Source organism: Diadema antillarum, unplaced genomic scaffold (genome assembly GCF_040938485.1).
Source record: "Diadema antillarum isolate AM-2024a unplaced genomic scaffold, OU_Dant_1.0 scf00000074, whole genome shotgun sequence".
In the NCBI taxonomy this organism is placed as follows: Eukaryota; Metazoa; Echinodermata; class Echinoidea; order Diadematoida; family Diadematidae; genus Diadema; species Diadema antillarum.
Window position 1 is genome coordinate 222,112 of NW_027270963.1, and position 12,729 is coordinate 234,840.

The window sequence follows — 12,729 nt, forward strand, 5'->3', positions numbered from 1 at the left end:
GTAAAAAAATGTATTTACATGTTTTGTTGGAGATGGAAAAATGAATGAAAGAATGAATGAATGAAACCATCAAAACGGGGAAGAGCGGCAAAAACAGGGTTTGTGTGTAGAGGATTTGAGTGGCTAGGATTAGGAAGGCAGAGCATCAAACACACACAGAGAATAGATTGTTGTTGTTTTTTCGGTTGCACAAATAGAATAACTAATTACTATAACAGGTGTATACAGGTGCGATGTCTGTTAAAGTTGCTGTTGTTTACCATTGGGACCGGTGATTTATTCATTTTTTTTAGTAATCACATTTTATACATAATAATGAGTTGGTCAGTTGTATCACAAAAGAGCCTACAATTTAAATTTCCCAGTAAAGCCTACAATTTCAGGAGATATCACTTTTTTCTCACTAAATCATGATTTTAGACGGCCTAGTCTAGAAACAATTTTATTATAACCATTGTTCACATGTTGTATATCTAACTATACTTTACATTGAATATATTGATTAAAAGTTTTACAGTCATTGTTTCTATCCCAAACTCACATTTTGTAACTATTTTGAAGCACTAAAGCTGGGTTTTTTGTTTCACCTGCAAAATTAATGGTAAATGTCTTTAAGCACCCGTTCAGCTTTCATGATCTGAACCCCGCTCTTCCCCGAATCATCAGACCGGGGAAGAAAGGCAAAACACACACAGAGAATAGATCATTATTTGTTGTATGAATAGAATAACTAAATAACTGACAATGGGGGGGGGGGGGGTAATGTGATATGATAAACGGACATCGTTTCATCAATTTACTAAAGAAGAGTTATATTGCATGTCCATGTGTGACTCTATGCACGTATGCATGTTGCGTGACCAAGCAGCATACAGTAAATGACTTTGATCAAGTCGGTCGAGTATTGTTGTTGGTCTTTATATAAGTGTTTGTTTGTATATTATGCATGTGGAAGAATTCTACATAAAAACCAACAATGGTGAGTGGAATACTAAATGCTATCATTAATTTTGTTTGTGTGTATTGTGTCTTCATCAGTAATACGACTTCTATATCATTGAACGAAATTGGAGTATAAAGTACAAAACAAGAAGTGCGTGTCAGTGTTAATACAAAGGTTGATGTGAATGCACGTATTTCATGTTTAAAAACGAGAGTGATTCACGCAAGCATTAATGATATTGGTAAGCTAATAGCTCGACACGTCTATGCACTCGTTCTTCCAATAAAAAAAAAATAGTGAAACTGGTGACATAATAGTCTGTTAATGGGGGACGTGTACATTAATTGCACTTTTATTATACTAATTTAACTATGTGAACATTGTTAAAGGGGTTTTGACAGTAATAATCTTTACGGGCAATACAAGGAATATCCATAACTTTAAATAAACTTTTCTTGATTGTTTACACTGTTGCATTTGTTCTGCACATACTCGTTAAGTTCACTCAGAATCATAATTGTAATTATCCTTTTTTTTTCATTTGCAGTATATTGCTCGTAAAATTTGACAGTTTCGATCAATTCGAATTTGAAATTGTCACGCAGAACATAAAAGTCCATGAGTGAGATCAGACACCGAAGTACATTAAAGGACACATGCAAGAGTCGTTACTACAAGAACAAACTATGTATACACATATCTTGATGAAAACGAAATACAGCGTAGTATAAGTGGATCTTGCCATTTTGAAATTGGTGAAATGTAAGTTAAATCTTTTTTTTTTTAAACGGAATTTGAGGCGACCATGAAAAGAATAGATATATCTTTCTCTCTTTTTTTTTTTTTAATTTGGCCTATGTACACGCATGGTTTATCCACGAACTATGAGCAATATCTTGCTTCAAACAATACTATGATGCAGTCTTATTAAATACATGGAAAACTGTGATCACACAGCTAATATTCATAGATAAGCTGTTAGTTACAATAAAACTCTCTATCTGTTATTATGTACATACCAATAATATTCTAGAACTGTATAATACATCGTGACAGTTTCATTTTGATAATGATGCGAAACAAAGTGAAAGTAGATGTTTGATGTGTCACACCTACGGGTGAACATTGTGCGATGAACCTAGCTCAATCGAATATCCACTAGAATGTTTAGAATCGAACCGTCAAATTGAACACGATAACAGAGAACTGAGATTGCACAACAAAAAAGCCACAATATGCATCCTTAAGATTATGCTTTGTTTTTTTTTTCTTCTAGAAAGGATTAGCATAATTATATCATTACAAATAATCCTCCATTTCTATTGAGTGCAAACAAATTTTAAGAATTTTCACATTTCCATACGAAGCTTTTGATTTCGTGAGCCGTATATATATATATATATATATATATATATATATATATAATTATACACTCATTAATTTTGAGCTTTACTGAAGTCTTTGGGTCTTACAAAAGTTGTGGGCATTAATGCATTTTCTTTCAATCAATACTAGTTGTATGATAATGTCCACATAAATTTGTTTTGCAGACTTAACTGTTTTAGTATGTGTATACAAAGCAGAATATAATATTATTTTTATTCATATGCATGTACATGTACATACATAAACAGTAAATCTGCAGGAAACCAAAGAATTTGTAGACGTTTTGTACAGTTCAACATGATTTCGTGTATCAGGGAATAAATGCAAAATGGCAGTAAGTGAGGTGTCTGCATCTAACGAGAGAAGATTACGGTGGCGACATGCGTGGTTTGATTCTGCCGAGAAATAAGAGAAAATGACACACACATTTAGTTACAGTAACAGGGCTACGTACAAACACAGACACTTTCTAGATTTAAATGCGCGGGATAATATCAACCTTGTTATTGCATTGCTAAAATGACGGTGACAAATTCGGCAGAAAGTAAAACCTCATGATTTATAGCGACTAGTCAGTTTGGTTTTAATGCAGTACAAACGCACATTGTTTTGCGTGAAATAGCTACCGAAGTTCTGCAGTCAATCAACTACAAAAAAAGTAATAAAAGAAAAGATTCAATCCTCGAATCCTCTTATTAAAAAAAATGAATAAATAAATAATGAAAAATTAGAATTTATGACAAAATTTCCCTCTCGCGGAGTATTTTTTAAAAATTATGCACACAATGTTTTATATTGACATTTTCGGTCACCATGTCAAGGTGACTGACAAACAAACGAACAAAAACAACAAAAAAGAAACAAAATGAATCTAGTGTAGAAGAGGTGGCCAGCTTTGTTTTTCCTCTCTCTGAATGACTGAAAAGAAAAAAAAATTAACGTAGATCTCATTGAAACACAAAGAAAGGGTAAAAACGAAAATGAAAATCGCGTAACAATTAATCACTTGGTGAAACATAAAACATCACCAGGGGTGCTGATAATATAGTGAACGATCCCTTTATCTATGAATTGCGTTCTTAAAGTACCATGGTTCAATGACGACGAAAATTCAGTCTTCATCAAAGTGATATATCAAATTTTAAGAAGTTAAGACGTCCCCGTTGTTCCTATTTAGTTTAAACAAAATGTTATATAGTGATGATTTCTTTGAAAAGTACTTAAATTCATGCTAACCTGTACCCGGCAAACGGGTCTACAAAGTATGCAGAAAGTTGGCTGTAGGGACTGTTTTGCTAGCCAGCATTTTGTCAAAACTTTGCGTACAGCGAAATCAGGTCAGCCCAATGACGTACGCATGCCACCCGTTTTTCAACACAAATAAGATAATAAATCTAATAAAACCGTCCATCCCAATACCAAGACATGAACAGTCTTTACAGAGATGTGCGTTTAAGACCTGCCCTCCCCTCAGACGGTCAACCATACACATACCCTTGTTCAAGATTCTTAAAGATACACCCTCGGTGAGTGGAAAAGGGTTAGAATTTGACCTCCTATCACAGGCTTTATGAAGGGAAGCCATCAAGATCCCCTCCCCCACTGCCCCACCCCCCCCCCCCCCCCCCCCCCGCGAAAAGAAGGCCAGTCCGGCATACTCTACAGCAAACCATGCAGAGTAAACACCAAGAAGCCGTACTATACCCCTATTTCGGAATTTTCCTGGGGTTTGAACTAACCCTCTTCGGGACGCTATTTAATGATTGCTCGGGGGAAGATTTGAAAACTATCACTGATAAAAAAAAGAAAACTTAAAGAATACTAAAAGACCCTCTATTTCGACGATTTTGGGGGATTTTTCCCCCGAACTGAACCCCTTAAATATACCCCCCCCCCCCCCCCCAAAAAAAAAAAAAAAAAATGGGAACGCGCATGCGGTGCAGATGACCACCTGAGTGAGTGTGGGGTATAAGATTGAAGATGACGAAGAAACGTTTATATATTTCTTGTGAACTTATACTCGCCTCGCGCTATGTCTCTGCACATAGCGATTTCGGATATCAAATACAATGTACCAACAATCAGGTAAATAAAATATGATGATTGACCCAAATCATTCTTAAATGATCCATAAGAAATTTTATGTTTGTTTTATGATTTACCCTGAGTTCGAATGTTCATTAAAACTGATTTGATTCTCATCTTTTTAAGTCCACAGCATAGTAAGTTTTAGTTTGCTGTTGCCGATTTTATTTGAGCAATCTGTCTACGTGAACAAGAAAGGTTTCACACCCGAGTACCCAGTTCCGATTTTATTTTTCATGTATTTTTTTTAAAACCATGGGCTTCTTAACCCCCACTATCCTGAGATTATTTTTAGAGATGAATTTCACTCACGGCTTTCCTTCGAGAGGAGTTTCTTTAGTAAAGCCAGAAAATCATCATCATTACTGAATTTTCTCCAGGATTGGAGGTATGAAGGATAAGAAGAACTATAGTAATCAGCAAAGATTGATTCCGACCCAAAGACCTCGTTCTCGAGGCCGTTGTAGAGATCGCTGGACGGTTCTGCTTCGTCGGGGTAATCTTCAGATACTGCAGCAGCTGCCTGCTCCTCCTCTTCCTCCTGGTTTTCGAGCTGTGCCAGCTCTTCGTTCTCCAACGCCTGCTCTACGGCTTCGATCTCCTCTTCTTCCTGGCGGTCGAGGATGGTCTGGTTGCGTTCGGCTTCTTCCGCTTGTTTCGCCAGCTGTTCTATCTTGGCCTTGCACTTAGAGCGAGCGTTGGCCTCTTCGATGTAGGGCGCGGTCTGGGTGCCGTGGAGAACCAGAGACCACTCCGTGAGGGTGGCGGCATGTGGGGACCCGGGCACCATGGCCACCTCCAGAATCCATTCTCCCCGCGGGTCCTCTCCCCAGGTGTGGGTGGTCATGAAAGGCCAGTGCTGGAAGCCATCCTTGTCGTCGTCGTCTTCTGGCCGCGTGCTAAGGAGAATGCTGCGGGTGCCCATCGGGGAGGTGAGGTTGAGGGTGACGTCCCCTCGCCTGGAGCTGTTCAGGGTGATGATGGCCTGAGTGTGCTCCAGGTAACGCACGAAGCCCTTTTGGCCGTCACAAGCGTCAGTGTTAAGCTTCAGCACTAGCTTGTCACCGGCTCTCACGGTGCTGCGGAGAAAAAAAGGACAGTTGAGAACTGGCATCGAGTAAATGAAATCGGAGAAAAAAACAAGTTCAGTAAAAAGGTAAATGTTTGATGTTGACCATGGCCATTGATGTTACGGAATCAACAATTCTTAAAATGCAAAAAGTAAAACTAAACATGTTAAACGGAACCAAATCTCCTTACCTTGAGCCATTCCAGTGGGCTCCAGTACAGTGAAACCTCTCCGGAACGGTCTCCCACTTCTCCGCCAGCTTGACCATAGCGCCGGCATCGAGAACGCCGAACCCGAAGAGGTGGTTAAACTCGAGACCGACGCCGTTGCACTGCCATTTATAGTTCTCGTCGTACAGTTGGTTTTTGTGGGAGGTGAGGACGGTAAGGTGTTGGATATCACGCCATGTTAGCTCAGGACTGCATGGAAGTTAATAGGTCGGAACGTAAGTGCGAAACGTATAAAACGATAGTCGAAAGGAATAGAATTTTCACTTGGCCAGAATGTGCCTGTCTCATGAACAGATGGATATCATTCATAGACGGAAAAGGATTCGGTATTTTGAGGCTGAGTGTAATCCAATATGTAGAATGCTCAGATAAAGTTCATTTTTATATTGTTTCTCTTAAGCGTTGATTCCTGTCGATCAATTCCTTTGTCGAGAAGGTTTCTTTTTCGTAAAAAGCGCTCTTTCTGTTACATTGCTGAAATTAAGGTCAGCAAGAATCATTATGAACGACAAAGCGAATCTGCACTGAGGATTCAGACAACTCAATTTAAAGAGATTTTGACAAACATTTTCGTTATGTTTGCATGTTGGCGTGCATAGGTAGATGCGCTATGCGTGTTCCTTTTTAGATCATCAGTAACTAAGGCGCGAGTTTAAGGTATTGATTTTGTCAGCTTACATACCTGCTCGACTGCTAGTAGTACACGTCAACACACACACCAGCAAATGCACACAACACTACGTGTATGCATGACAGCACTGGATTACAATCAATGTTCCAAGACATCATTCAATATCATTGCAGACTTATCACTCTTTCAAATGTTGTAAATTCAAAGTAACACTTGTGGTAATTTCCACCACATTGTGGTCTGAGAATACATACATTTTTTTTCCGGTTCAGGCATTTATTGCAGGGCTGTCAACCTCTGCAGATCAAAATCATAACTGCAATAACAAAAACAAATATTGCATCGCAAAGTGAGAAAAATGAATATCATAAAACATATTAGCTGCAACGCTACTGATGCCATCTTTAGCTCGTAGTAAGATTCTTAAATTGTGTGTTTTTTTTTTTTTAATTCGGGGCAGGGGGAGGATTTAGTCCGTCAAGCATTTAAACTTAGGCCTACAGTTATGTGTAACCTTGTCAACGCTGGTAAGTTCCAGCAGATTTGTTCGCAGAATTTAGGCAATAGTGATCTATTATGATAACTCAGCCAAGTAATGAAGATCAGTAATCTTGAATCTTGTGACGCAAAGAAGCATCTATCGAGAGAACCAAACAGATAACGATCGTGCCCCTGTATCTATGACGATTATCTCTTCGAAAGATGTGACTTACTTGGCCTCCAGAGCCAAGGCAAACACTCCGGCGGCTTCAGGTGCAGCGGCGGACGTTCCAGAGTGCTGAAGGGTGCAAGTTCCCATAGAGATCAGTGGTGGCCTTTTCAAAATTAGAGAGGGAGAGAAAAAAAATATGAAAGGTGAAAATGCCTTGTTAAAATATAATAAAGTAGATAAATATACAAGCAATGATAATTGGATCAGATTGAGAGGCATATAAGAGAATAGTAAAGTTTCAACTCGAAGTCGAAGCGTAAACCTCATTGACGTGCAGTCTAAGATGGTATGAGATCTTGCCTAGATATTAATTTTGGTTCTCGTTCGATTCTCTTTCGTTCCTTTCTGTGTTCCTCAAGCAAACTTGCGCTGCCACAGCTTAATTTTCATTGATAATGATAATAATAATAATGATGATAATGATAATGATAATAATAATAACAATAAAAGTAATGATAATAAATAATGATAATGATAACAACAATAATAATAATCATGATAATAACAATAATGATAGCAATAAAAACAACAATAACAATAATAATGACGACGATGACGATGAGGATGATGAAGATGATTATACTAATGCTAATAGCAATATTGATACAAATAATAATAATGATTATAATAATGATTATGATCATCATCATCATTATGATAAAATTTATTTATTTTAATTATCTATTTATTTCTAAACTTTTGTCAGGGTAGCCCATTCACCAATGAATAGTGGTCTTCCATGGAGCCCTGATTAATATTGATGAACATAATGTACATTAAATAGCAAAACGTATAATTTTTATACAGAAGATAACATATAGATACATACTGTGCATTGCAAAGTAACATAAAGAATACAGTGTATGTTGATTATGCCACAACAAGAGTTCACCAGAATACCGAAATAACAATTAAAACGCTATTAAACAGGAATGATTAGCTAGCCCAGAATAAATTTGGTGTGTTACTTACAAATAAAAACTTTGCTGAAACAATCTCTGAAATGAATATACGGAAGAAGCTGATCTAATTGAATAATCCAGCCTGTTCCATTCAAGTAGAGAAGATACGATTGGGCTGCACTTGTGACAATCAGAGCGAAATCTTGGCACACCGTAAACTTCCACTGTCTATTAGCCTTGTGTGATGTTCATATACATCACTAGGCTTAACTAAGTGTAACTGAAGGTATGAAGGTGCTAAGTTGTGGACGCATATATCATCATAACGCGGCTGAAATCAAAACGTTTGTCTAGTGTCATCCATTTAAGACTTGTGAATAAATCAGCCGACAGTGTGTCATATGTTTTGTCCAACATTATTCGTGCTGCCCTCTTTTGAATTTTTTGCAGCTTAGTTGTATGGGATTGAAATCTGTTTGACCAAACTACAGAACAGTAATCAAATTGTGGTAACACTAGACTGTTATAAAGTAATATTAAGGATCAATAATGATAATTGATTCATATAAAGCGCTCATTCTACCTAAGGAGATACTCATGGTGAAATGAAAACGAAAAAAAAAATAGAAGGATATGATACGTCACAACACAGTTTCATGGAATATGGAACATAAGATTATCATGTTCCATATTCCATGAGCAAACGAGCAGTCAAACAGACAAACAAAAACACTGTACATAGATATAGACAATCGCCAATGTAAATCAAAAAGGTAAAGGCCATGTCACACTTTTCCGTGCAAGTCTTGCGTGCGACTTGCGAAAGCAGTTTTTACTACCCGGAGGTCCCTGCAAATGACCCGCACATGACAGTTACAAGCACGTATCTCACCCGTAGTTACCCAGAGTTGCTCACGCAAGTCCCATTAACCCGCAGCCAAGTTTAGGACCTGTCACACTTTATCGGGCAAGCTAAGCAGGCTTGTTGCATGTGGGGATTTTATAGCACGCAGGACGATTTTTGCAGGCGCACAAGGATTTGGGCAAATTTCGCATGCGTCTTACTTTCGTGTGACCTGCGTGTCAGGCGCATGGGTGGCGAGTGAGAGCTGACAACTCGGTGGAGAATTCCCTTTGAAGGAATGGCAGAAGTCCCATAGAATGTCATTATCTTGATGCATACGGGGCCTGCGAGGTGCTGCCGCTAACGGCCTCCTACTGGCGTTCTGCGATCCCCGCAACTCACCCGGAAAATGTTTTGGTCATGCTCAAAACTTGGCTGCGGGTAAATCGGACTTGCGTGCGCACCTCCGGGCCACTACGGGCGAGATACGCGATAGGTACAGAACTGTCAGGTGCTGACCAACTGCTGGGAGGTCCGGATAGCACGGTGTGAGAAGGCCTTGAGCATGCTCAAAACTCGTTCCGGGTGAGTCGCGGAGGTTTGCCCGCATTGGTACACGCAGAACACCAGTAGGAGGCCCTCAGCAGCAGCACCTTGCTGGCCGTTCCCACGCAGGTACTTCGCAGTCCCAGTGTGTCACTCGTAGCTGAAAATGGATCGGTTTCAAAGCTCTCACGCAAGTCACACGGGATACACGCAAGTGGCAGGCACGCGTCTAGCAGTAAGACGCAACTACGGAACTCGCCAACATCCTTGTCCTGGACATCCTGGAAAATCCCTACTCGCAACAAGCCCGCGTAGCTTATCCGGAAAGGTGTGACAGGGCCTTTTGTTTTGCATAAAAGTTTTACATGCAAAAGGACGACCCCCCCCCCCACACACACACACATTGATCCGCGGTGTTTGTTTTTTTGTGAGTAAGATGAGCAGAGATTTCGTGATGGTAGATGAAAATGAAGAGTATTTTGAAGATACCCCCCCCCAAAAAAAAAATAAAAATAAATAAATAATAATAAATAATAATAATAATAAATAAAAAATAAAAAATACATACAAAAATAAAAATAATTCCTTTTGTGACCGTTTAGTGTTTAGAGCTAAGTTATCGAATAGTAATCGAAACAGGCGAAAGCTGCTTACCACTCCAGCTTCGGGGTGCTGGTTACGGCCGTTGCTGAATGTGGAAGCCAGTGTAGAGGAACAAGACTCGTCGTAGAGGGCGGTCCTGCCGTCGTTTATGGCGCTGTTGATGGAGACTGTCCACATGCTGGACGCATACCCGTCACAATTGCAGTCATCCATGGGGCCGCCATCACCGGAAGCCCACACGTAGATACTACCCTTTCCACCTCGACCCTGATAACAAATTAAACAGAAAATCAAGACATTAATTTTAGAGTTTTATATAGGATGGCTCAAAATGTCTGTAAAACTACATAGCAGCATCACTGAAGGCAATGATTATTTATCACTCTTATCTATTCCTATTTCCTTTGAATTTTCTCTTTTCTCACTGCAAAATAAACGAAAATCAAGGTAACTTTCAATTTATGTAATTATTCCTTAAGTTCATTACCTCGCATAAACAGATAGGCCTTCTCCAAACAGCTCAACTGAAAAAGAGAGAACTGTTCTAGTAAAATTGAGTGTCAATACCAAAATAAGCGAAAAGATTGAAGCGTGGAATTAGGAGAGACATAATTATTATGGGTATGACAAAAACAAATCTGATAAGAATAATATTCCTCTTGAAGCAAAACAGCAATTTCAACAACACTCACGTTGTTGACGCCGTTGGCAATGGCGTCTAGAGTAAAGTCTCGGGGCCCGTCAACTGTGCGTCCGTTGTCCTGGGGACCCCAACTGGCGCTGTAGATATCAACTTCCTGGGGTAGATGACTCATAGAGCTAGCTTCGATTATATCCGTCATGTACGGCTGATCCAACATCCGAATACCTTGTTGGAAAGACGATGACGAAAATCATGTAAACAGACTTACAGAAACAAATACACTGTCGAAGCTAGAGGGTTTTGCTCTGATTCAAAGTACAACTGAATTAAAAAATAATTCGAAAATAACAAACAATGCGCTGAGGCTCATATCAATATAAAAGAATATTCACCTGTACAACGATGACAAATTTAATATTCGTTCAACAAAGATATTTTCAAATCATACAGAGCTCCTTCGATCGTTAGCTAAATCATCACTTTCTATACGAAAAGCATTTGAAACTTATGAATAGTGATGTTGACTTCGAAATACCTTATCAATCCGTCTGTTTAGGTCGTAATCTGTACAGTACCGTAGTTGTATTGATGATGCATACAAGATAATACATGCATATTGGAGCAAAATTTATTGCCAAAATTAGTAAAGTTGTTGCATTTATTTACTTGTTACATTCATTTACTGGTACACACTGATGCATGTCATATCATTCTAACTTCTATTTTGACTTGTTTGTTACTTCTCCTTATTCATTTTCCTTTCGTCTTTTCCCTTTGCGCTTAGAAACATTGTATTAACCGCTTTACAAGTGTAATGTATTATTATTGCATTGAAACAACAACAACAACAACACAAAAGTACACACGCATACACATATATATATACACACAAAACCAACGGCACACTTGAAGTTTATGTTCTGCGTGCCCATATATCCACGTAGATATGTGATAATGACTGAACAGCGAATGAAGAGGATATTAGGCTTAGCACTGGGCCCAGTGCAATAAGAAAAAAAAAAAACTTGTTCGGAAGAGGGACTTATTGTAATAATGTCATTAACGTTGAGACGCTTTCAAGTCAGTCATTGCATTTTCTCATTATGAAAGCTGGCATTCTGATATTTTACAGAATAAATGAATACTATACATCGTTTGCTGTACAGTAGCACTTGCATTACTCCATCGAAAACAGCCCGTAATTTAGGTGTCATATTTGATCAGGAAATGTCATTTCGAAGTCATGTAACTCATATTCAGCGGAATGTTCGATATCAGTTGCGTAATTTAAGTTTCATAAGGAAATATTTGTCTAAATCTGCAGCTGAGATACTTATTCATGCTTTGATTTCTTCTCGGTTGGATTTTTCGAATTCATTATTGTGTAATCTTCCAAAAAAAGATGTCACAAAACTTCAACGGTTGCAAAATTCTGCTGCCCGATTGTTAACTTTTACTACTAAGTTTGATTCCATGTCACCAGTTCTCCGTTCCTTACATTGGTTACCTGTAGAAAAAAGGATTATTTTCAAGATTCTGTTATTAGTACATCATTCAGTTCATTCTTTTTCCCCCATATACATAAGTAATTCTGTTCAAAAATACAATCCGACACGAAGGCTACGTTCATCATCAGATACATTCTTACTCCAAACACCCAGAGTAAAACATGGGTATGGTGATCGTGCTTTTTCCGTTATGGGACCAAAATTGTGGAATCAGTTACCTCTTCAGTTAAGGGAACTGTCATCTACAGAGTCATTCAAATCCAAACTTAAAACTTATCTGTTCCTTTCATACTGAGGACTGTAATTGCTGTATGGCATTAATGTTGGATCAATATTGTATTTTTAATTGGTATATGTTGTATTCTTTATTTGGTATATATTTGTTTTTGTTTACCATTTTCTTCTTTGTTGAAATGTTTGAATATGTATATGCATGTAAATATATGATATCTTTTCATTTTTTGAAGCGCCATGAGCACTGAAAAGTGGACCTATGCGCTATACAAGTAGCCACTATTATTATTATTATTATTATTATTATTAGTGCTTGGTTACCCGGTTACCCGTGTTCTGTTCGATATTATCCGGAACTATTCGTTGTTCTTCACTGCACTTCTGTGAATTTTT

At 38.3% G+C, this 12,729-nt stretch overlaps 1 protein-coding gene across 1 annotated transcript in view; it reads right to left on the reverse strand.

The window, feature by feature from the left end:
• Positions 1-4,256: 4,256 nt before the first annotated feature.
• LOC139717267 (neuroendocrine convertase 2-like) overlaps positions 4,257-12,729 on the reverse strand; it is a 45,584-nt gene continuing 37,111 nt past the window's right edge. Inside the window, 6 exon segments of the mRNA XM_071628760.1 lie at positions 4,257-5,493; positions 5,675-5,902; positions 7,058-7,134; positions 7,136-7,159; positions 10,003-10,218; positions 10,644-10,819. Of these exon segments, the coding sequence (XP_071484861.1) occupies positions 4,719-5,493; positions 5,675-5,902; positions 7,058-7,134; positions 7,136-7,159; positions 10,003-10,218; positions 10,644-10,819 (1,496 nt within the window). The 3' untranslated portion in view covers positions 4,257-4,718.